Source organism: Haliotis cracherodii, unplaced genomic scaffold (assembly GCF_022045235.1).
Source record: "Haliotis cracherodii isolate W230 unplaced genomic scaffold, xgHalCrac1.p SCAF_9, whole genome shotgun sequence".
NCBI lineage: Eukaryota > Metazoa > Mollusca > Gastropoda > Lepetellida > Haliotidae > Haliotis > Haliotis cracherodii.
The window spans coordinates 8,035,603-8,062,648 of record NW_027266343.1 but is presented as its reverse complement, the minus strand read 5'-3'; the positions used below and the strand labels follow the sequence as shown (position 1 = coordinate 8,062,648).

Below are 27,046 nucleotides of genomic sequence, written 5' to 3'. Positions count from 1 at the left end.
ATGTTCCCTTGATAAATGTTGGCTTTACCGGTATCTATCACACGAGAAATCCCAATCGGTCATTTGCATTTTGGCCACGCTCCCTTCAAAAAGCGTATTTTCGTACAACTTTTCACACACATTACAAGTTGTTACGTACAGTGTTCCCTCGTTATTGAGCGCTTCGGTTATAGCGCGGTAAAGCATGGCTCCCAAAATTTACTATCATTTTTAGTAAACTCACGTTTTCCAATGACACGATGTTTTCCCCCCATCTCAGAAAACATTATCAGCTGATCACCACGATCACGTAACACCGGAAATACAAGTCAACAAATCCGAACTGAAGAACACAATTTAATCCAATAATTATAATATCTGGTAATAAAAAATATTGTTCACTGTTTATCTGGAGTAGAGTTTGCAATATATTTGATTAATATTAATTAATATTTCATTCAATAATTATAATAATGTTTACAATAATTTCGACGAAATCGTATGGGAATTGTTACTGTAGATCGCACAACTAATTATTAGTGACAAGTTAAATAAAGTCAATTTCACTGACATTTTGATTTTTTCAATCTTTCAAGAAATCAGGCATTCACCATTGTGTTCAAAATTGAGATAGAAGTGAAGTATTTTATTAAAGTGACTATTAGGGCTGGGACGGGAAACTCGGTTACCCGGGTCGGGTGGGTTTTCAATAGGTACCCACAGGACTACCCGGGCCCGTGGTTAGTCATGTGATATATAGGTTAATGACAAAAACTTTCTAGAACTGTATGGTTACACTACAAGTCACTAATGTTCGAATTTCTTTCTGACTTTGCACCCATTCCTTCTGATTTTTCATATGGTTGAATAAAGATACAACTATGTGTAACTTAAGTCAACTTCAGTGCATGCATGACCAGATCGTTTATACATGCATCTAAATACATTTTGCAAGTGCTGTGGTTAAAAGAAATACCCAATCAGACATTTTGTATCTCTTGAGACCTACAGTGCGTACCCGGGTAGGGTCGGGTAATAAGGGATTTTGAATAAAATTAATGTAGTAAGTTACAAACATAAGTCAAGAAATACAAAGAACACTTTTTATAGACAGACAGTGTAATTACATAAATATTTTGCGTACTTCAGTATGGATTTGTTGACATGGTATTTCCGGTGTTTCGTGCTCACGGTAATGTCTTTCCATGGGGGAAAAAAACACCCAAACTCATAATTCGTGTATAATGTGCACCCCCTTCTACACAGCTGTGTTTTTTCGAAAAAAAGTGCGCACTATACTCAAGAAAATACGGTATGTTTTTAGTCCACGGTATTTATGCAGAAAATATTTATTATCAATGTTTACAACATTTTTCGTTGGGTGGCTGTCTTTGTGACTTTTTAGACTACACATCCAGGTGAGCTACAGTGCCTTGACAATATTTTATGTCACTGCAGGCCGATCACCCAGAGCCAGGCAGGGAGTACTCCGGCATTCATAGAACAGCCTACCTACCGTACACCGATGAAGGATGGGAGGTACTGAGGCTGCTGTACAAGGCATTCGATGCTGGTGTCACCTTCACCATCGGAGACTCTCGAACCTCAGGCCAGAGTGGCGTCATCACCTGGAACGACATACATCATAAGACGAGGATGACAGGGGGGTCTTCAAGGTAAGTCCTAACCAAATGATTCCTATAAAGATTTTATTCACAAATCAGGGCTTCATTGGGAAGGGTTTGTCATGATTAGTGAGTGAGTGAGTGAGGTTTTACGCTGCTTTTAGCAATATTCCAGCAATATGACGGCAGGGGACACCAGAAATGGACTTCATACATTGTATCCATGTTGGGAATCAAACCCGGGTCGTTGGCGTGATGAGCAAACGCTTTAACCACTAGGCTACCAGACCCCCCCTTGTCATGATTAACTGGATAGAGATCAAAATGGAAAAAAAGGCTGTGATACCATGAGAATGTTGAGGTAATCACACTGGAAGTCTATTTTCTGGGAGTACTTTGGTAATTTGCAAAGTGTAGTATAACTGATCATGTGTTTGAGGCATCCTCGGGTAGCCTAGTGGTCAAGCATTCGCTTGTCAGGCTGAAGATCGGGTTTCATTCCCAACATGGGTACAATGTGTGAAGCCCATTTCTGGTGTCCGCTACCATGATATTGCTGGAATATTGCTATAAGCAGGGTAAAGTCACTCCCCCTCCCGAAAAAAGGACACCCACCAGCACTTTTTTTCCAAAAGCCATTGCCTGAAAAGCAATTTGTTATACATTTCCTGGAAATCATCCAACCAGGAAGAACATACAATGATAGTTTCAGCAACGATCTGTCCACTGTGGCACGATGACATGTATATATATATGAGGGTGGGAGGTCATAATTAAGAATAATGGAAAGTCCATCAATAATGCGCCAGTTTCCATTCACCTAGTGAGCCCTGATGTTACTAATTTTTTAACTTATCCTGCATTACTCCGTATTGCATTTACTGCTGTCTTTGACAGAGTGACGAACTGTGTGAGATCCAGCTGCTGAAGAAAGTTGTCCCAACCAGCTCAGGAGGCAGCGCCCTCTCACAGTCGGCACATGACCCGGAAGTCATGACGTCACACAAAAACACATAACTGCTTTGTCACCTCCACGGACGGACGTACTGTGTATCCCTTGTGGAAATTAAAGCTTATTATTTGTTTTTTATATTTTGCGTGTTTCTACATTCATTATATGCTGCTACATTGTTACCTGTTATGGGCCGTGACCTTAGGGTCTTCCCATTCGTAAATTGTAACGTTTATCGCTCGTCTGTGGCTCACGTCACAGTAATTTACGGGCGCAATGTTGTTCCCGCCATTTTGTTTTCTTTCCCGCCATTTTGGCCATTCACCACGTGGCCACGTAATGTCGTGTTCTGCGTTTTGAATTCTCTCTTTGGCTTGGGTAATACATTACATTTATGTATGTTGTTTTGGTGTGCTTAAAGCCTTGCCTTTTCGCTACCTCTCAGCGTAATTGTTTCTTCTCATAAACTTCAATATAATACGAAGTTTTTGAGTTACATTATGTCTCCCGTACTCTGTGGTTTTGCCACATGGTTACGTGTTTGCACATGGTTATGTGTTTGCTTAAAGCTATGCTTTTTCGCTACCTTTTAGCGTCATTGTTTGATCTCATAAACTTCATTGAAATACAAAGTTTCTGAATCACATTATGCTTCCCATACTTTGTGATTGGCCACATGGTTATGTGTTTGCTTAAAGCTATGCTTTTTCGCTACCTTTTAGCGTCATTGTTTGATCTCATAAACTTCATTGAAATACAAAGTTTCTGAATCACATTATGCTTCCCGCACTTTGTGGCTTTGCCACATAGTTATGTTTTGCTTAAATTCCAGATTTTCTGCCTCGCTGCACTTGTTGCCGCGGGAACAAATCTGGTCGGGGCCGCCCCTTTCTGCCGTGATTGTACGACGCCCTGTACTTTCACAAGGCAGTGCCGATGTTGCAGTCATTCGTCGCTGTGATCCTTCAGCTCATGCGAGTATCCAGGACACACCTCGCTCAACGTGCTCGTCGACCCCCACCTACGTTGACGGCAGCAGCGCTCAGCGGAGCTTCGCAGTGCTCCCAGCACCAACGGCGGCTCCCAACATAGAGTCTGCCTCCCATGGCACGACATACGACCGTTCACGGTCTCCTACTCCACCGGCGGCTCCAGCGCTCCCAACGTAGAGTCTGCCTCCCCTGGCACGACATACGACCGTTCACGGTCTCCAACACCACCACATCAACGCTGATGTCTCCGGCGCCCCCGGCGCCTCCGGCGCCTCTGATGTCCCGGCGCTCCCGGCGCCTCCGATGTCTCGGCGCCTCGTGCGCTCCCGGCGCCTCCGATGTCTCGGCGCCTCGTGCGCTCCCGGCGCCTCCGATGTCTCGGCGCTCCCGGCGCTCCCGGCGCCTCTGATGTCTCGGCGCCTCGTGCGCTCCCGGCGCCTCCGATGTCTCGGCGCTCCCGGCGCTCCCGGCGCCTCTGATGTCCCGGCACTCCCGGCGCCTCCGGCGCCTCAGATGTCTCGGCGCCTCGTGCGCTCCCGGCGCTCCCGGCGCCTCGTGCGCTCCCGTGCGCACCTACGTTGACGGCAGCAGCGCTCAGCGGAGCTTCGCAGTGCTCCCAGCACCAACGGCGGCTCCCAACGTAGAGTCTGCCTCCCATGGCACGACATACGACCGTTCACGGTCTCCTACTCCACCGGCGGCTCCAGCGCTCCCAACGTAGAGTCTGCCTCCCCTGGCACGACATACGACCGTTCACGGTCTCCAACACCACCACATCAACGCTGATGTCTCCGGCGCCCCCGGCGCCTCCGGCGCCTCTGATGTCCCGGCGCTCCCGGCGCCTCCGATGTCTCGGCGCCTCCGATGTCTCGGCGCCTCGTGCGCTCCCGGCGCCTCCGATGTCTCGGCGCCTCGTGCGCTCCCGGCGCCTCCGATGTCTCGGCGCTCCCGGCGCTCCCGGCGCCTCTGATGTCTCGGCGCCTCGTGCGCTCCCGGCGCCTCCGATGTCTCGGCGCTCCCGGCGCTCCCGGCGCCTCTGATGTCCCGGCACTCCCGGCGCCTCCGGCGCCTCAGATGTCTCGGCGCCTCGTGCGCTCCCGGCGCTCCCGGCGCCTCGTGCGCTCCCGTGCGCACCTACGTTGACGGCAGCAGCGCTCAGCGGAGCTTCGCAGTGCTCCCAGCACCAACGGCGGCTCCCAACGTAGAGTCTGCCTCCCATGGCACGACATACGACCGTTCACGGTCTCCTACTCCACCGGCGGCTCCAGCGCTCCCAACGTAGAGTCTGCCTCCCCTGGCACGACATACGACCGTTCACGGTCTCCAACACCACCACATCAACGCTGATGTCTCCGGCGCCCCCGGCGCCTCTGATGTCCCGGCGCTCCCGGCGCCTCCGATGTCTCGGCGCCTCGTGCGCTCCCGGCGCCTCCGATGTCTCGGCGCCTCGTGCGCTCCCGGCGCCTCCGATGTCTCGGCGCTCCCGGCGCTCCCGGCGCCTCTGATGTCCCGGCGCTCCCGGCGCCTCAGATGTCTCGGCGCCTCGTGCGCTCCCGGCGCTCCCGGCGCCTCATGCGCTCCCGGCGCCTCCGGCGCCTCTGATGTCTCGGCGCCTCCGATGTCTCGGCGCCTCGTGCGCTCCCGGCGCTCCTGGCGCCTCTGATGTCTCGGCGCCTCGTGAATTCCCGGCGCCTCTGATGTCTCCGCGCTCCGGCGCCTCCGCATCCTCTGATGTCTTCGGCGCTCCCGGTGCCTCTAAGGGCTTTGATCTCATGATCTTCGACGCCTCTAATGTCTCTGGCGCCTCTGACTACTCCGGCGCCTCAAGAGTTACGGAAGAAGCGCCTATGATATATCCGGCGCCTAAGATGACCTCCGGCGCCCAGATCAACAAGCTTTATCAAGCTCAGATCAACGAGCCGACTATCCGATCTTCTACTGCGGCTTAAGGGGCACCATCGGCAATCGCCTCCCCGGCGCCACTGCCCTCTTCTCTTGCTGCCCTCTTCTCTTGCTGCTGTCTCATAACTCGTCACACGGAGAAGCATGGTGAAACAACTGTCGCCGCTCCTGTCGCTACTCTCCCGTCGGTCTTCGGGATCGTGACTATCGTTCTACTTCCTGGGTGGAATCTTTTCAACCAATAGACAGTTGGTCTGATTCAACTTGCCCACTGAGACTTTATCCATAATCCCGTCGTTTAAAGCGCTATGATTCCGGAGAGATGACCTGCGGGTTTCCATCGAAACAGAGCGTCATGTGAACAGCGTCTGTATCAGATTCGACGACGACATCCACTTACAAAGAGTTTACTTCGTCGACATCGCCGACACCAACGCTGTTCTACCCTACCCTAGCGCCAGCGTTCCTGAAAGAGACTCTTCCTCGGCGCTCACCGGGTTTTCCACGACGCCCATGGGGTTCCGTGTTTTATCGCAAAACTCGGGTACACCACTTGATCGTCTCTCACGCAGTTCATTGAGGATTGTCTGTGTGTGGAGTTTGCACCTCAGTTCCGACTCCAAGGCGGTTTTCTCGGCTACTGCGCAGTGTGATTTACATGTCACGTGTCAAGTACTCGGACTGTCAACAACTCCGACCGGAATTAGGTCAACTTACCATGGCAAGGGGTGCCATGTATTTCTACAGATTGGTTTCCATGTCTAACTGTACGCTTGGTGCTACCACTCAACCAGGCGCCTGTCGCAGTCCATCCATGCACGGATGTTGGAAACAATAGACCTCCTCTACCAACACGGCTGTCACGAGGAACCTTGTTTCATCAACCCTTCGCTGTAAGAACGATAGCGCCTATAGGCGTTCAAGGGATGGAAAAGATCGCCTTCCTTCGTCCGGTTTGATCTTTTCGACTACGACACCTTCCTATCTTCCGCCTTGACTACCGGACACAGTGTCGATTTGATACTTAAAGTCCCTCGGCCGTCCCACTGACCCCTGTTGCATACCTGCCTCGTATCGTGTTGTCGTCCTCCATCGTCACCTCGATATAAGAACAGGAGTACTTATACGCCGCTTCAGGGATGAAAACGATCTCATTACTTCGTGCAATGGCCATATTGCCTCGACTTCCTACTACCCGGTTACGTCGATGCCCCGGCGGTCGATTGTGAAGCTGGTTTACTTCGTCTACTTGAGGTTGGCTCGCAGGCGATCACACCTTTTTCCGAATCGTACCGACGGTACGCAATCGCAGACCCCTGTTGCTGACTACCTCCCCTGCCACCTTGTCAGTGGCTAGTGGCCCACACCAGCCCACATTGTGACCACCTGTGATCCAGAGATCAACACCATTGGCACAGCAACAGCCTCGAGATAAAGGCTTATCCAGGACGTCGCTTGCTGACAGTGCTTTCTCGGTCACGCCCTGTTGATCGTGTCCACTGACGACGTCACCGTAGTGTGGTGTTTGCGGACCCAGAGTACTCGCCCCTCTCCCGGCGCTACAAACTCGACCGGCGCCCCCGAGAATCACCATCTTCGGCGTTCCAGGCGCCTCAAGCTCTCCGACGCCTCACGCTCTCCGGCGCCTCGGGCCAGAATATGTCAAACGGTCGACACCCCAACCCTAGATCTGTTTGCCTCATATCTGAATGTGGCCAGCTGTCGTCTTCCATTCCACCTGTGCCGGATACGACCGCTGTGGCAGTCGAAGCCTTCCATCGTTCCTGAGAAGGATTACGCGTGTACGCTTTTCCGACTCCGGTTCTCCCTCCCATGGTTCTTCAGAGATCCAGGCCACTCGACCCCTGCCATTGACTTTGGTCTCGCCTTATTGGTCAGCCAGAAGTTGGGTTATCGACCTCCGAAACATACCCAGAGACAACCCCTGGAACTTCCGGTGTGGTCCAACCTTCTTCTCCATCCACACGGTCTGTTGCCACACCTTCATACCCGCATGTTATCGTCTGCACGCCTGACACACCTGCAGAAAGCCAAGGGCTATTCGGCTAGAGCGACCAAGGCTATTGCTTCAGCCCACCGTCCATCTACAGGGGGACTGTATGCTGATAAATGATGCTTGTTCCAGGCATTTTGTTCTGACAAACACCAGGATCCGATGACAGCGTCACCGCAGATCCTGGATCAGTTCCTTCTGTACTTGCGTAGCACCCGTCGGTTGAAGGGCTTACCACCCCCACACACCTGGTCGCCATCTACTCCGTTCTGGCCATCTCGGACGATCGGAGAAAGATGAAAATTCCCGACCTACGGGCCTGGCTGCGCTCGTTCAGTCTTGAAGACCTGAAGGCCAAGTTCGGACCGCCTGCGTTGGATCTGAATGTGGTCTTCAACGCCCTTCGAACCACTCCCCTCGTCTTCCTTCTACGACCTTAAGTAGAAGACGGGTATTTCTACTGGTTTTGACTACTGCCGCTCGAGTCCATGTACAGCACGCCCTCGACGTCTCCCGTGCCCGGTTCGAATGCGGTACCCAGGGCGCCGTTCATCATGGACCGTACTGGGACGTCAGCGTAAAGACTCAACTCCCAGGACAGCCTGATAGATCATTCCTTGTCCCCCCCCCCCCTCGTCCAGTGTGGGTGCCGAGGATGAGGATGAGCGTCATTATGCCCAGTAAGGGCACTGAAGGTTATTCTACGATCTAAAGACTGCCGCAAGTCTAGGAAACACCTTTTTCTGCCGGTCTCCCCTTCGTCGCAGTCGTTGGTCAGCCGGAATACTTTTCCCTGTGGCTCCGGACGGTCATCCTTAAAGCTTATGAGCCGCCGGATTGGACCCTCCCCCCAAAGGCTATCACCTGAAATAAAATGAGATCAGGGCGATCGTATTTACACTGGTTCTTCACGGTATACTGTTCCATCCAGTCGTTCAGGGAAGCCTGTTCGTGGCGATCGGACACCGCCTTCACCAACCACTACTTCCGTGATGTAGCCTTGAAAGTTGTCGCCGGCGTTCACAGTTTTGGTCCCTGGTTGTAGCCCAACAGGTCATCTATCTCCGACGCCACTGATTCTCCGATACCCTGAGCGGGGCCCGTCGACCTCTCTGGTGTTTATCACCCCAGACGAGACGGATCTCTTGCGTTCCGCATTCGCTCTTAGGTCAGTTTTAGTTTTGGGTTACCCGACTCATTCTATTGCTGTCACCTATCCGGGTTTTACTTTTTGCATCAACTCTCTTTTCCTGATGACAGGAATGGTAGTAGATGTGGACACCGGCGCCGACGCCAACGCTTCTCTGATACCTGAGCGGTGCCCGTCGACCTCACCGGTGTTCCTTGCCTCCAGCCTAGAGGGCTCTCCTGCGTTTCGCATTCGCTCTTGGGATTGGTCGTAAATTTTGCCGCCGACGCCGCTGATTCTTCGATTCCCCGAGCGGGGCCCGTCGAACTCTCTGGTGTTTATCGCCTCAGATTAGAGGGCTCTACTGCGTTTCGCTTTCGCTCTTCGGTAAGTTATATATTTTGGCAACACGCCTCATTGTATTTCGGTTACCTATTCGGGCGTTTCGTTTTTGCATCGACTCTTGTTTCCTGAAGACAGGAATGGTCGTAGATGTTCCGGTCATCACTTGTATGCGGTGCGGATTCATCGGACCTAGACGAGGGTTTAATATGGTTCACATCTGCAGGTATGCCCACCGGCCATGCCGTCTGATAAAGATGCAATACGGAGTAATGCAGGATAAGTTAAAAAATTTAGTAAAATCTAAATATTTTTTACATTTGTATACTTATCCTGCATTATGAAGTCTAAGTGCCCTCCCTTTCGCTACGCTACCTCCCCACGAAGTTTCAGATGTTATGTTTAAAGCAGTTATGTGTTTTTGTGTGACGTCATGACTTCCGGGTCACGTGCCGACTGTGAGAGGGCGCCGCCTCCTGAGCTGGTTGGGACAACTTTCTTCAGCAGCTGGATCTCACACAGTTCGTCACTCTGTCAAAGACAGCAGTAAATGCAATACGGAGTAATGCAGGATAAGTATACAAATGTAAAAAATATTTAGATTTTACTAACATTATTATTATCAGGCATACTTAAGCTGGAATGTCCGCTTACCCGGGCATACTTAAGCTGGAATGTCCGCTTACCCGGGCATACTTAAGCTGGAATGTCCGCTTACCCGGGCATACTTAAGCTGGAATGTCCGCTTACCCGGGCATACTTAAGCTGGAATGCCTGCTTACCCGGGCATACTTAAGCTGGAATGCCTGCTTACCCGGGCATACTTAAGCTGGAATGCCCACTTACCCGGGCATACTTAAGCTGGAATGCCTGCTTACCCGGGCATACTTAAGCTGGAATGCCTGCTTACCCGGGCATACTTAAGCTGGAATGCCCACTTACCCGTGCATACTTAAGCTGGAATGCCCACTTACCCGGGCATACTTAAGCTGGAAAGCCCGCTGACCTGAGCATACTTAAGCTGGAATGTCCGCTTACCCGGGCATACTTAAGCTGGAATGCCTGCTTACCCGGGCATACTTAAGCTGGAATGCCCGCTTACCCGGGCATACTTAAGCTGGAATGCCTGCTTACCCGGGCATACTTAAGCTGGAATGCCCACTTACCCGGGCATACTTAAGCTGGAATGCCCACTTACCCGTGCATACTTAAGCTGGAATGCCCACTTACCCGGGCATACTTAAGCTGGAAAGCCCGCTTACCTGAGCATACTTAAGCTGGAATGTCCGCTTACCCAGGCATACTTAAGCTGGAAAGCCTGCTTACCTGAGCATACTTAAGCTGGAATGTCCGCTTACCCGGGCATACTTAAGCTGGAATGCCCACTAACCCGGGCATACTTAAGCTGGAATGTCCGTTTACCCGGGCATACTTAAGCTGGAATGCCTGCTTACCCGGGCATACTTAAGCTGGAATGTCCGCTTACCCGGGCATACTTAAGCTTGAATGCCTGCTTACCCGGGCATACTTAAGCTGGTATGCCTGCTTACCAGGGCATACTTAAGCTGGAATGCCTGCTTACCCGGGCATACTTAAGCTGGAATGCCCACTTACCCGGGCATACTTAAGCTGGAATGCCCGCTTACCCGGGCATACTTAAGCTGGAAAGCCCGCTTACCTGAGCATACTTAAGCTGGAATGTCCGCTTACCCAGGCATACTTAAGCTGGAAAGCCCGCTTACCTGAGCATACTTAAGCTGGAATGTCCGCTAACCCGGGCATACTTAAGCTGGAATGCCCGCTTACCCAGGCATACTTAAGCTGGAAAGCCTGCTTACCTGAGCATACTTAAGCTGGAATGTCCGCTTACCCGGGCATACTTAAGCTGGAATGCCCACTAACCCGGGCATACTTAAGCTGGAATGTCCGTTTACCCGGGCATACTTAAGCTGGAATGCCTGCTTACCCGGGCATACTTAAGCTGGAATGTCCGCTTACCCGGGCATACTTAAGCTGGAATGCCTGCTTACCCGGGCATACTTAAGCTGGTATGCCTGCTTACCCGGGCATACTTAAGCTGGAATGCCTGCTTACCCGGGCATACTTAAGCTGGAATGCCCACTTACCCGGGCATACTTAAGCTGGAAGGCCCGCTTACCCGGGCATACTTAAGCTGGAAAGCCCGCTTACCTGAGCATACTTAAGCTGGAATGTCCGCTTACCCAGGCATACTTAAGCTGGAAAGCCCGCTTACCTGAGCATACTTAAGCTGGAATGTCCGCTAACCCGGGCATACTTAAGCTGGAATGCCCGCTTACCCGGGCATACTTAAGCTGGAATGTCCGCTTACCCGGGCATACTTAAGCTGGAATGCCCGCTTACCCGGGCATACTTAAGCTGGAAAGCCCGCTTACCTGAGCATACTTAAGCTGGAATGTCCGCTTACCCGGGCATACTTAAGCTGGAATGTCCGCTTACCCGGGCATACTTAAGCTGGAATGCCCGCTTACCCAGGCATACTTAAGCTGGAATGCCCACTTACCCGTGCATACTTAAGCTGGAATGCCCGCTTACCCAGGCATACTTAAGCTGGAATGCCCACTTACCTGAGCATACTTAAGCTGGAATGCCTGCTTACCTGAGCATACTTAAGCTGGAATGCCCGCTTACCCAGGCATACTTAAGCTGGAATGCCCTCTTACCTGAGCATACTTAAGCTGGAATACCCACTTACCTGAGCATACTTAAGCTGGAATGCCCGCTTACCCAGGCATACTTAAGCTGGAATGCCTGCTTACCTGAGCATACTTAAGCTGGAATGCCCACTTACCCGGGCATACTTAAGCTGGAATGCCCACTTACCCGGGCATACTTAAGCTGGAAAGCCCACTTAGCCGGGCATACTTAAGCTGGAAAGCCCATTTACCCGGGCATACTTAAGCTGGAAAGCCCACTTAGCCGGGCATACTTAAGCTGGAAAGCCCACTTAGCCAGGCATACTTAAGCTGAAATGCCCACATAGCCGAGCATACTTAAGCTGAAATGCCCGCTTAGCCGGGCATACTTAAGCTGAAATGCCCCCTTCCCCGGGCATACTTAAGCTGAAATGCCCGCTTCCCCGGGCATACTTAAGCTGGAATGCCTGCTTACCCAGGCATTCTGAGGAAATAACTCCTTCACAGGTTTACCCCAGAAAAGTCGAACCTGTATTTATAACCGAGTGACATAGTTAGAGGTTTGTAAGTTGGTGTTGCAGCTCTAAGGTGCATCTGTTCCAGGTACGGCTACCCTGACCCTGACTACCTGAAGAGAGTGAAGGAGGAGCTTGCCCTGAAGGGGATCACAGCCTCCCCCTGAGAGGTCAACACTGACCACAGGTCATCGTGGCCGAAACAAGACAAAACTGCTTCCAGGTCTTGCTTCTGTGACCTCGGGATGACCCTTGAACTGTACATTTCACAACCGTTATTCTGAGTGTCTCAGGTCAGATACAAGCTGAGATCAAGAGGTGCCTAATGCTAGATTAGAAAATTAAAGAGAGCACCAAACCAGTTTGAAAATGGATTTCAATAATGTACAATCGCATTAACATGGTGTGTTTTTTAGGGCTGGCAAAAAGATCAGTAATCAGAATTATCGTTGAAGGGAAAAAATATTAACGATAATCAATATAAAAATTGATAAAATCAACAAAAACTATTTGGATGAAAACAAGATTAGATTTACCAAAACAGACTTGTTGTTGTCAATAATGTCAATTGCTGAGGATGGAAAGTAACTGTTTTTGTTATATATCAAATATCCACAAAGTAATCTCTGCATAAATGTGCCCCCACTCACCAGTGGAGAGATATATGTTGATTTCTTTCGGACTCTTTTTTGCGTATTTGCTTACAGTTACTTATATTTATCGATAATTGATCAATATTTAGTAAACGATTATCTATCTCTGATCTGTATCGATAGCCAGCCCTGATGCTTTTACATACAATCAGATTTAGTTGAACTAACACCAGTTCAAGTGTGTATCTTCATAGTTTTCATGTTGTTGTCATGAATGACAAAACAAGGCAACTTGGTAGGAATTTACGCTGAGAGAAGACAATTGTTTGCCCCTGCCTCTAGGACTTGGATTTGGAGTCGCCGTGTTTTGCTCATTGTGTTTGTTAATATCGTGACTTTTGTTGGACTGTTGTAATGTGACTAAGACCAGTTGACATGTGGAACCCGAGCACATGTACTGTCAAGGATACATTTTGGTTATGATACTTTATGTGTGGTGTCTTGTTACAGTCCTGGGTCCCATTCCACAAATTGATCTTAGCGCTACGACAGTCGTAAGTCTGTTTAAAGTATGAGAGTTACGTTGGTCTAAGCCCTAAGACCATTGTAAGTCTGTGTTAGAGTATGTGAGTTACCTTGGTCTTAGCACTAAGACAATTGTAAGTCTATGCTTAAGTATGAGAGTTATGTTGGTCTTAGCGCTAAGACCATTGTAAGTCTATGTTAGAGTATGTGAGTTACGTTGGTCTTAGCGCCAAGACCATTGTAAGTCTATGTTAAAGTATGAGAGTTACGATGACGATGGTCTTCACGCAATGGTCGCTCTGTGCAAGTGGGCCCAGGTAGTAGTTAACAGTTTCTTGAATTTAAAGACAATAGACGACCAAATGAGTCCAAGAATTCTTTGTTCACTGTGGCTGTTGTCATGTGGTTGTCAGATTAATGCCTTCATACTGGACCAGCCTACTTGCTCAGTGTGTGGAGAATAACTCCAGGTGTCCCTAGACTTGTCCCATGTATCGTGTTGTATCCATCTGCTGTGCTGGAGGGATGGCTGATGAGGAGGAGAACTGTAGAGGAACATGGCACCATTTGAAGACAGTCCTAGTTACTGACACATTGATACATAAATAAATAGTTCTTATTGATGAAGAATCAATAGATTTTGACATTGTGCTAAAGAATTGATAGATCTTGACATCTTTATAAAGAATTGATAGATCTTGACCGATTAATAAAGAATTGATAAACTTGATGTATTGATCTGTAGTGATAGATCTTGACAGATTGATGAAGAATTGATAGATCTTGACAGATTGATGAAGAATTGATAGATCTTGACATCTTTATAAAGAATTGATAGATCTGGACCTATTAATAAAGAATTGATAACTCTTGATGTATTGATAAGTAGTGATAGATCTTGACATATTGCTAAAAGATTGATAGATTTTGACAGATTGATGAAGAATTAATAGATCTTGACATTTTTATAAAGAAGTGATAGATCTGGACATATTGATGAAGAATTGGTAAATCTTAAAATATTGATAAATATTGATAGATCTTGACATATAGGTAAATATTGATAGATCTTGACATATTGATAAATATTGATAGATCTTGACATATTGATAAATATTGATAGATCTGGAGATATTGATAAATATTGATAGATCTGGACATATTGATGAAGAATTAATAAATCTTGACGTATTGATAAATATTGATAGATCTTGACATGTAGATGAAATCCTGAGTGGTACTTACCACAGAAGTCCAGGTTTATGTGTTAAGAGTTGGCACATGATCCGTTATGAAAGCAGTATTTTTCAAAATGTATATGTTCATCAATCATGTACAGTAAACTACATTTATAGGAAACATGCTTATAACGAACTGACGAATATAACAAACTGTCATTTGCTGTATATATGCTGTATATACGCTTATAACAAATTACGGTTATAACGAACTAAACTTCGTGGTCCGCTTCAGTTCAGTATAACCATAGTTTGCTGCATATAGAAAACAAATTCAAACTCAAAATTGGGAAGATTTGATCAATACATTTTGTAAAGTTTTGGGTGAACTTTAAATTATTTTATTCAAGAATTGGTTCTGTTTGTCCTAAAAAGGACAAACAGAACCAATTCTTGAATAACTAAAGAAATGTGACAAAACGAATTTTCATATTATCATGGATCAAAGGCGACGTAATAACCCAACGAGCTGTTGTCTCGTCTCATTTGCCCTTTGTATGAAAGGGTGTCAGTCTTCCGTCCAAACATGAGTAAATACTCGATACCCAATCATACCCGGTACCTAATCATATGTGGTACCCTATCATACCCGGTACCCTATCATAACCAGTACCCTATCATACCAGGTACTCTATCATACCTCGTACCTAATCATACCTGGTAACTGAACATACTTTGTTACCTGAACGTACTTTGTTACAGAAAAGAAATTCTGGTTCTGTTGATATTTGCTCTAGTTCGGCAAGGGTGGAAACTGGACTTTTATAGTCAGTTAACTCACTTGCCTCGGGAAGATGTGTATTGGGTATTGTACCTAATTGTGACCGCCTCCGTGGTCTAGTGGTAGAGCATCTACTTGGAGAGCAGAAGGCCAGGGGTTTGATCTCCAGCCGCGTCATACGAAAAGACGTTAAAAGATTGTACTTGTTGTTACGATGCCTGATGCTTGTTGTTACCCTGCCTGATGTTTGTTGTTACCCTGCCTGATGCTTGGCATATAGGGGCTAAAACAAGGACTGATCAACTCGGGAGTCAGTATACTGTGGCATGGTAGGCGAGCACTATAAAACTGGCATAAATCCGGACTGTTGCACTCACGCACGCACGCCGCTTTATGAGTGTAATTATCTTGAATGTGACGTTAAACCCCATTTCACCTCACCTCACCAATACATAATTGTAGGTTAACCACTGACTATGTATTGGTCAGTTTCAGTTTGTACCATATTAACAAACCAACTTCTCTTCCAACTTTTTAAAATCTATTTTGTATCAGTTCACACAATTATGATTAATATTTTTAAAGTTATGTTTTGAACAAGGAATGATTTGTTGTATTAACATGGTGTTGATGTAGTGTCTGCTGTAAATTGTCTATACGCGTTTGACGTATTTGTGTTGTGTTGACTATGGTGTTTTGTCAATGTTGTACACCACTCTGGCAGTCAGTGTGTAACTACCATAAATTGTCAGATATTTTCACCTGATTTTAACCACTTAGATTTGTAAATAGAGAACAAGAAGTAAACTACCTTTATGACCAATTATTCTTTATTTGAGTTTGGAAGCTGTAGTGTCTTGTAACCAGCGTGAATCGTTGCTCATAGTATCAATCACTGGTTTGTCAGGTCCAGACTATTTACACAACAAACTGATGTCATGTAGCTGGAATATTGCTGAGACAGAGTGCAGCACTAAACAATAACTTCAACTGAAGAAGCTGTGTTATCAAGGGGGTAAGATTGACTTTTACTAATGGGTGCCCTAAAAGAAGTATACATTGATAAATCAATCCTGTTTGAATTAATGAATTGTTTAATAAGCAATACTTAGAAGTTGACTGATGACACAGTAGACACAATTTATGGATAACGACTTCTTTACTTACAGTAAAGGCAACGTTTCAGTATAAATCTTTATACCATTGTCAAGCTAGCCTACAATGGTATAAGGATCTATACCGAAACTTCACCTTTAATGTAAATAAAGAAGTTGTTATCCATAAATTGTGTCTACTGTGTCATCAGTCAACTTCTAAGTATTGCTTATTAAACAATTCTCTATTTGAATTAATAAAAAAACCATGAACTCCAACTAAGGGAGAAGCGTTGGTGTAAGATCGTCCATCATGGATTGTTGTCTAGATCGTTGACCCATGTTGGATTATTTGATTGTCCCCTTGATGGTATCATTGTTTGGAATGTTTACCTATATTGTCACTTAATATGATCATCAGGAAATGGTAACTAATGTTCTTTTTCCAATGTATATGTAGACATCTGATGTCTGTTAAATGGGTCTCATTAGCTCACCTGTTTGAAAGTCAAGTGAGCTTATGTCATGGCCTGCATGTCCCGTGTCCAGCAACATTTCAAACTGTTAACTACATATTCAGGTGAGCTACAGTGCCATAGCACCATTTTGATATCATTGAAGCATCTGATATCATGAATGGCCATGATGGTGGTGGGAAGGGATATCGATTTGGGTGGCAGGAGGTTGATTGGCAGCGGTAGAAAGAAACATTTTTAGTCCACTAGTCATGATGATAACAAAGCAAAGCCCTTAAAAATGGCAAATTTCTCCTAGTTCCTTATGATACCTTAACTATTGGCAGTTTGGCAAGGACTACAGGACTAGTCCCAATTTCTATCGCTGATTGGTATAAAGCTATATTGGTTTCGCTTAATGCGGATTCATGTTTTGGGTAGCCTGAAGTTGTTAGGAGGGACAATATAGTTGGAAAAAATATGTATGGTATTACTGTTTCAAGTGGAGGATGTTTGGTATTTTTATAGTTATGTTTATTATTATGTATTTTTGTCTAAGAATAGTTTGATTTATGTAAAAAGTGTGCAGTGGCAGAGACTATATACGATGTGTATGTAAACTATTTATATATGTAATGTATTTCATCAATTATCTAAAAACTTAAAACAAATGTAGTTACTTTTATTTCTTATTGGTTTTTAAGTTGTATCTGTTTAGTTCTCCGGCAATCAAAGATGGATCTGGCAAATATAAAGAAATGTGTTTAATTTAATCTTATTTATTTTAAAATAAGAACTATTTTTATTTTGTGATCCAGGCAGTTGAATGTGTAAACCAAAAACTAAATTTGTCCGATATTCAGCTTCATTGCTGAGTTTCACTACGTGAATGTGAATGTTGACTAACCCTTGGTCTCAGTTCCTGATACAGCAACAGACCCACAACCACTCTTGTATTATGTAATCTGTATATCTTGAAGGTTCTATTTATGATTCACCACAGTGCATGCATGCAGATTGTAAATAACTTTTGGTTTGGCTTTGGATGTTAATTGTAATGTTATTATCATGTACCATGGTCAAGAAGGTCAAACATGTGAAGGCCAGACATGTGAAGGTCATTGTAATGTTTATTTCATGGGACGTGTATTTATTTATGTTTGTCGATGCTTTTTTAATGCATTTTGACCATGAAGTTGATATTTGACAAAAGTAAATCAGGAAAGTACCTGATCCTGAAACCACACGTTATGTTTGACATTGGAATGAATTCATCTCTCCTAGTTACATATGTGTGAGGGGTGGTTGGGTAGTCTAGTGGTTAAAGTGTGCGCTCATGCTGAAGACCCAGGTTCGAATCCCAACATTGGTACAATGTGTGAACCCATTCCTGCTGTCCCCTGGCGTGATATTGCTGGAATATTGCAGAAAGCGGCGTAAAACCACACTCACACACGCATGTTTGTTTTGAGTCCCAGATTTGATGGCCAAGTTTTCTGTTTGTTTGTTGCTGGTTTCAATGACCGTGTTTCAGTTGTTGTTATTTTGTACCTGGAGCAGTAGCACATGTTTATTTTTTCCCAATTGTCAGTTGACAAAGATGGCTTTAAAGATACGGAAACAAATGTAATCTTTTTTAACCTTTACCATACAGAGGCGTATGGCATTTAATGTTGTTTGTTATGTAGTATTTATCAAGTGCCAAGCTGTGGGCAGTTGCAGCAGAACACAATTGGCTCACTTTTGACCTTGCTGCTAGTAAAGGACCCTGTTCATCAAAGTGATCTCAGTGTAAGGCTTTACTGGGGTCTGTCTCATTTCCAGGGACCTCTCAGGTATAAATTTGGGGGGTCCAAGGCACGCTTCAATTGGTTGCCAAGAATTTTGGCTTCATATCCCTTGACCTGCTCCGAGTCATAAGCCTATTATGGATGGTGATTTCAATGTTAAACTGGAGCCAATCAATGATTAACACTCTGAACTGAGCATATTTCTTCCCAGAACAGAAATGTATGTCTACAAGTTTGATATATTATATCAATCAAATAATCTTGCATCCGACAGGATGTAAAATAATTTTGTTTCCATCTAATCCCAATTTGTATGCGTCTATGCACAATATATTGTGTCTGGTAAAACCCTAATATGCTGTGACGAACATAACTCTTATGCTTAAACATAGGCTTACCATGTTCATAGTACTAAGACATTCTAACTCCTTTACTTAAGCATAGGCTTCTGATGTCCGTTGCACTAAGACATTCTAACTCCTATACTTAAACATAGGCTTCTGATGTTCGTTGCACTAAGACATTCTAACTCCTATACTTAAACATAGGCTTATGATATACGTGGCACTAAGACATTGTAGCTCCTATACTATAACATAGACTTACAATATTCCTAGCCTTAAGATCACTTTGAGGAATATACTGAGGTCCTGAATTTGCATTTCTCATCTGGTTTTATTTGCTGTTTATGGTGTAGTTCCGTCCAACTGAGTATATTCTACTAAGTCAAAACTAAAGCTACCAATTGCCATTTTTACTTTTTGGATAGGAAAGATGTTAACATTCTTTCCTTGTTGTTTCAAAACCGATGTCTTTAACAGTTTGCATTTAATAGCAACATAAAACATGCATATAATACAGTGTTTTATTGCTTATACAGTCAAACACTGCTACATCATCTAAGGTCTGTTCTCCATTGTGTAGGACCTCGAAGTATTTACGTAGGTCCCTTCAACATTGGTATGACTGTATATACATATTGTGACAAGACATAAAGAAACAATAGATGTTTTTGTTTCTAAGGCATAACAAAATGTAAGAGGCCCCTTTCCTTCTCTATTGATATCCTTTTTTCATTGGGTCCTCATGAAATACAATCACATTAAAATCCGATCTTAGTTCTCGCTGTGCTAAACAAAGATCTGAGGACATCCCATAACGGGTCACATCAGACCGACTTTTAGCGAACTGTGACCGACAAATGGAATTACTGACAAGAAGTCGACATTAGCCAATAAGAAGGCAGCTTTCTCATGCTTTATGGCACTAATTTCAAATTGGCGTCAACGCTTCGAAACATGTTTTGACAAATTCTCGCTTAAAAATTTGAAACCTGAACAAAGGAACATTCACGAATGCCTACATTGTATAGATTCAGTCGTTAAGTCCGTAACTATTGTTCGGAATACCCCGTTTTAAAGTTTTCGAGGCTGCATGATGAGAAATCACATTCCGACTGTCACTTTCATGATCTGGTAAGCGACGCTCCGATTGGTCGGATGAAAGGTTGTTCTGACATGACCCCTAATGGGATGTCCTCAGATCTTTGTTTAGCGGTAGTGAGAACTAAGATCTGATTATAAAGAGATTGCATGAAATACAATCTCATCTGAGCTATTTGACACCAATATAATACCTCTCTACCTGAATATCAGTATGAGTGAACTTCTAATCATCCCAAAAGCATCAAGCCTTCTAAATTCTCCGCATGAACTGAATAAACATTCAGAGCAGCATATGTAATTACTTTATCTAGAATATGTACAATAATGGGAAGTTCCGAAGGGAGACAATAAAGGCTGTCCATGATTTGCTATACTTGCATTAGTTATTATCACGAAACACGTTGGTTGAAGACATGTTTGAAAGTACCATTGTGGTTTAAACAATATTTATTTTAAAAAGGAATGGGACTGGGGTACAGGCATGTGTCTCCCATACAAAATAACAATTAAAAAATAAAACAGTACAGCAATCTTAGAGATAAGGAAAATGTACATGTTATTAAAGTTTCTTACAGAATACATTACAATAATTACACTATACTAAATTAGCCTAGCAAAATCTGTTTGTGAGGATAATATACAGGTTCAATAATCATAATGTTAATATCATCTTGTAAATTAGTATTTTTTAAACAACACAGTCATGATATCAAAGCCCTTGAAAAAAAAATATGTGGAATCTAATATCACCATAATAATGAATGATTTCCTTAGTTCATAATATTTAAATATTTGAATCAGTAACAGAAACAAAAAACTGAAACAGAATCTGTTTGTTAAAACTATATTTGTAAATTCACCTTTTTATTTTGTTGCAGTGTTTGCTTTGTAGTATTTACATATTTTTATATATCTATAACTGTTAGAGCTTTTATTGTTAATGTATAGTTTTACACTGTTTCTTATAATCAGTTTTCATCACTGTATACTATATATCTGAATTATTATTACAATCCTAAAATAATAATGATAACACATCATGAAGTAATCTTAAGTAGTGATGACTTGTAAATAATTATTAAGAATATTTCGTGTGGAGGTCGATGTTGATGAAGTAGAATGAAAAGAGAATTATTTGGAATGTGTACAACCTGCACGGGAACATAGACTTGTATAGACGTCGTTTTTGTAAAATAATTTTCTATGAACATGAAAATAATATTTTTGTATAAAGCAAGCATGACATGAAATGTTTCTGTTTGATTTCTTCATTTATAGATCGTTTTTAGAAAGGATAAAACATCTATACCTGTGCCAGAAACCTATGATTGTGGGTTCGAATCCCGGTTCGTCTGGATTATGTTTCTAGATTTGTCAGCACCATACCCGTGGGTTTCACCGAAGTGGTAAACGTCTGAGACCTGCATCACTTCGGGCTCTCCTCCCACATTAAGGTGACACGCCATGATAAGAGTGGAATATTGTTAAAATCGGCGTTAAACCCAACTCACTCACTCACTCTATACCTGTGCAGTATTTAAATATATCTAGAATCCATTGGTTCCCGCAGCAGGTCTAGCGCTGTTAGCGGCCAGGGTTCTGTTCCACTAAGCCATCTCCGTGATGTGATAACAATACCTCCAATACTGTAACACAGGCTTACGATAGTCATAGCACTAAGATCGCTCTGTGGAACGGGGCCCAGGCGGCGGGCCGAAAATGTACAAATTTGGGTGCGCATTCTTAACATCTTTTACGAATGTAAATAAACATGGAGAAATGTCCACATACTGAAAGTTTTTTGGTTAATAAACATTATTACAAACTGCTCTACCTATGTTATTTTTTCCATGCGCAGTTTTGCCTCATTTCAACTGTTTGTTTTCATTTTATACCAATAACCAATTAATGTTATGAATAGTGTTATTGTGTCATCCAATCGCAGCCTACGACATATCAGCCACAGACTGTGTACTCGTTCAGGTAATCAGGATCCCAGTCAACAGTATGTAAAGCTCTTTTACTGCTGTTTGTCTGAACTCTGGTTATGAGACTTCGACTTGAGGATAACGTAGTGTTTTTTTTAATCCCTGATGTTTAAGAATACATTTCATACTTCCATAAAGATATTGCATCCTGCGTCAGTGAGGGAGCAATACTTTCATTTTCGGGGCTGGTGTGGGGTTCGAAATCATCATTTCCAGGGATCATTTTCCTAATTTCTTGATAATAATGAACTATGTTCTTTGATTCTTGTCTGCAAGGAAAAGGAACACATACGAACCATATTTAGTCCTTTATCAATAAAACAGGGGCTTTAACCCATCCGAACTGTGCTGAAATTTCTGGGCTCAATCGTAGCGCCACCAGTGGCCATTACGAGTTGTGTCCCTTCTATGTCCTTCCTATTTCCCAGTCAGATTCCATCTCTCATATTACTTGCATTTGCTTCAAATAAAATTGTGTTGCCCAGTGAAGACAGTCTAATCGATAATCAAGATCTATATTGTAATAAAACGGGTTTTACCCCACGAAATGCATCAAATCACGTGAGCACCTTGATTAATAACATGAGCAAATTTGCCAAACATCTGTAGACACCAGGTTGGTGGTACACATGCTTTGCAAATCCTGCAGTCGACTGAAATCTGCATGTTGAAATCCATTTTTCTTACGAGCCGGATGTCGTTATGCGATTTTGATTGGATTAGTCCAGTCACCATGTACCTCCAGAATACCAGCCTAGTTTGGCAAGGGTGGAAACTGGACTTTAATAGTCAGTTAAGGCCCTTGCCTCGGGAAGATGAAATCGTACACTCGACTTGGCAGGCATTTCTGATGAACATGGAAAGGGTTTTGTTGCTTTTGTTTACATGCACTCCAATAGTATAGCAAACCTGCCTCACATCAAGCTCGTCGATTCAACGTCCATAGAAACGGCATTTGGTACTTTTGGAGACGTTTTCAGCAAAACAATAAATTTATAGACCGTCCCCGTAGTGGCCCTATACCAGTAGCCACCCCACGTCAAGGCCGATGGATTCGAACCCAGCACTTCGACACAGGTTCGAGCCTGCAACCCTTACAGCCCGTACAATACCTGGCAATAGAGATGTATCTACAAGAACAGTTCAACGACGTCTACGCGTCTACGGCATCCGTGCAAGACGCCAAGACCGACAGCCAATTCTGATGGCAGAACATCGATGTCGACGTCTACAGTGGAACAGACAACACTTGCACGGGGAGCACGTGAGTGGAAAAGAGTTCTCTTCACCGATGAGTCACGTTTCCATCTTCACCGAGCTGATGGCAGGACACGTGTGTATAGGCCCACAGGTGAACGTTACATCAAGCCATGTGTTCTGGAAGGGGATCGTTTTGGAGGTGGGGGGTTGTTGTTGAGGGGAATTTGAATGCTGTGAGGTACGAGATTTAGCATATGGCCGGTTTAACGTTTTTGTAACAGAACAGAGTGACGTTTCCACACGATAACGCCAGACCAGACGTTGCTCAAGTTGTACAGCAGTATCTTAATCAGAACAATGTTAATGTGTTACCCTGGTCCGCAAGTTCCTCTGATTTGTCACCCACTGAACACGTCTGGGGTGAAATGAAGCGACGTTTACGACGTCATCCGAAGCATCCATAACGCTGCTGGACTCATAACGCTGCCAAATCCCTCCTCGGATATGTAATGATCTTCCCCAGAACTTCCATCAACGTTTAGTGGCCTCAATGAGGCGGTGCCGGGCCTGCATCAATGCACAAGATGGACACACTCGTTGCAGACCGTGTGAACGTTTTGTGAACCCCCTCTTGTGTTGTGGTTCGTTTGCATATGCCAGGAATCCCGCTTACCCCAAAAATGTTACAATATATTGCGCTTGTACGATGAACAAGGCCACGTAAATTGGGTAACGAAACTTAAAACTGTTATTTTTAGATTAGAATTTGGTGATGTCTGGTTCTTTCAAGCATGTGGTAATAAAACCATATTTTTAAATGTGTTATGTCAACGTTTAAAAGACAACTTTTCTCAGGTTTGACATAGTGATTTATCTGAAAGCCCCCAAATGGCATATTATGCACAGTTTAAAACAACCATTTTATGTGAGAACTATTTGAGGAGTATTACAGTAAATAAATTCTGAACAACATCTCACAATTTAGAAATTGAAGGTGGACGACATTATATTATTCCTAGTGAATTTAGAAAATGTAAAGTTTGTAACTTAAACCATATCGAAAATGAATATCACGTTTTGTTAATTTGTCCAGCTTATAGCCATCTTAGGCAAAGTTACATTAAATCTAAATTTTTCATCTTCCCAAATATTCTGAAGTTTAATACACTACTATCATCGCAAGACCCTATTATCAATATGAATACTTCAAAGTACTTGTTTTATGCCAATGTTGTAAGAACACAATACTCCAACATGTATAATGTGCAATTATGTTAAAACTGCTTTCGTTAAAAAAAAAAATGTTTATTATATCTTATACTTGTTTGCACCTTAATTGTATGTCGTCTTTACAAAAAGGCCCGTGTCCTACAAGTACTGAATAAAGTGAAGAAGCATATGCCAGGTGCGCTGTTCTTATGGACTGTGGATCGTTACCATACCTTGAAACATTTGTCTTTCCATGTAATAGCCTTTCATTTGCGGCAGTAAATGTTTAACACTGAATCTGTGATTTGTGTACCACATTAACTTTTGCCTTTGAGTGTTTAAATTTACTTCGTTATTCGTGTATCACTGTTTATCAGCATTTGGTAAAATCAACATGGTACATAAGCAGATTATTTCAGGGCACTGTCACTAATGCGGTACGGCACTTTCAATCATATTGCATCGTTGGTTTGCAGCAAAAGCAATGAGTGTATCTGCCTATAAGTTGTAATGAAGAAATGCCACAAATTCATTCTTGCTAAGCTGTCAATACTAAAATCTGACTACCAATACTCCTTACTGAAATATCGGTTTAACATGTTTACATCGGGAGACCTACATCTATAGTCCATCCCCAAAACTTGGCCAAGAGAGCAGCCAAGCCGGCCAGTAACAGTGGTCATCAATTAAACAATTACCAGGTCATTAGTTTGTTATTCTTGTTTACATTTAGCTATATATCAAAGGAAGATCATTGTTTCAAAATTGTCCTTCATGGGCATGTGTTTTTTTTGTTATTATGGTAACTACAGGCATTGGAATTTGTGTGTCAAAGCTGCACTGCATTTGTGCGTGTGCTTTCCCAAACCGGAAGTGTTTTCCTTAACCCGGAAGTGCTCAAAGGGACCGGTCATTTTGGGTTGAATGGCAGGGTCAGAGGTAATCAGGGGAGGGTCACAAGAAAAGGATGCTCTTGGGATGTGCCATTAAAATAATAAACATATTTCTTGAGGGTCATGAAAATCCTCTCATCCGTCAAACCCTTGTTATAAATGACCGGTCCCTAACAGCCACCTGGTTTTAATATCTGGTATATGTACAGAAACGATTGCAGGAATCACTTTCTGGTTGAATTATCTATTTACAACAAACATTTTTTTCAAACCAATCTTATAATTCTCAGTAATTGAATAGTCAGAGGTAGACGACGTTCAGTGCGCTCGTAATTCTCGCACCAGTTCACGTTTCATACAACTGGGTAGATTTTACAACACATTTGTATGTAGCCAGCAGGGCTTGTTCCTTCTAAAAGATGCTGGCCCTTCTCTTAACTAACTGGCCTACAACTAAATGGTGGAAGCCGCGTATCCACCTTGCAGGGCTCTAAAACCTTTAGAACTCTACACCCCGAAAACGTTTTTTCCTGCACTTTGAGATAAAATCTTGGCTCCCATTTGCCTTATTTCATAGAGATTTATGAACAAAAACAATTCTTGTACACATTTCAAAATGCGACCAGTTGTATTTCTAACGAGATGATCCAATAAAAAAAGTACACGGAGAAGGAGTGAAATTGTGACCAGCCATACGTTTTTGCAAGCCCTTTTTAAATTTAACCGGCCGCGGGCCAACGTGTTAGCACTTAAACCGACCCCTGTACAAATGTGCGTCAGACTGAGTTAGAGTATGGGAGAACGTTAACATTCACGAAGCGCCAATTTCGTTTTCAGTTTAAAGAACATGGTCTCATGTTCAGTCGACATTTGGCTGGAACTGCCGATGCGACGTTAAATTGTTACTCGTTCATGCGGGGCGGTCGGGTAGCCTAGTGGTTAAAGCGTTCGCTCGTCACGCCGAAGACCCGGGTTCCATTCCCGACATGGGTACAATGTGTGAAACCCATTTCTGGTGTCCCCCGCCGTGATATTGCTGGAATATTGCTAAAAGCGGCGTAAAACCAAACTCACTCACTCTCTACTCGTTCATGCCTCCTGTCCACAGATTGACATGGAAAATGACTTCTTGAAAATGATTTAATAAAGAAATGAAAGTACAGGTGCATCGTCTGATTATCAAGAGCAACATGTCAATTTCCAAATTTCCTAGAGTGAGTGAGTGAGTTGGGTTCAACGTCGCTTTTTCGATCCTAGAAGGCGAAGGGGAAAATAACTTGGATAATGTACATTTAGATCAGGGGTCACAAAAAGCTGGGTTGTGGAAGTGTGTTTTTACACCGTTAATGAAGAAAGCAATACAATTAAATTGATTAAAATTGTATTCAAGTATCTAATACCATACAAAATTATCAAGGTTACTTGCAGCCTCATTCGTGACCAACTCGTGTTATTCCGGGACAAGCCGAATAGCGAATCGTGCCCCCCTCGTGGCCATTTTTGCGACCGTGTTCCGTCTTAGAGCAAACGAGCATACCTAACACAATTGTCAACTCGTTGCGCAATAGTTCACATATATTTCCCCATATATTATATATATTTCAGATGCAATTTAAAGCACATCGGGACAGGCGGAATTATGCATTATGACTGAACACATTTAACTGTGTCTTGGGTATATTTTTAGATGCAAGACATAATTATGTAAAATCAAAAAATATTTCTGAGGGATTCTTTGACGAAGAACTTGAAATCATACGCGAATTCTGA

General features: G+C 44.0%; 1 protein-coding gene across 2 annotated transcripts in view; it reads left to right on the top strand.

Moving 5' to 3' along the window:
* LOC139452730 (uncharacterized) overlaps positions 1-15,583 on the top strand; it is a 34,422-nt gene extending 18,839 nt beyond the window's left edge. For both annotated transcript variants that reach the window (XM_071234306.1, XM_071234307.1), the window contains exons 7-8: positions 1,438-1,655; positions 12,214-15,583. In XM_071234306.1, coding sequence (XP_071090407.1) covers positions 1,438-1,655; positions 12,214-12,292 — 297 coding nt within the window. In that variant the 3' untranslated portion in view covers positions 12,293-15,583. The remainder of the gene's footprint in view (positions 1-1,437; positions 1,656-12,213) is intronic.
* Positions 15,584-27,046: the final 11,463 nt, after the last annotated feature.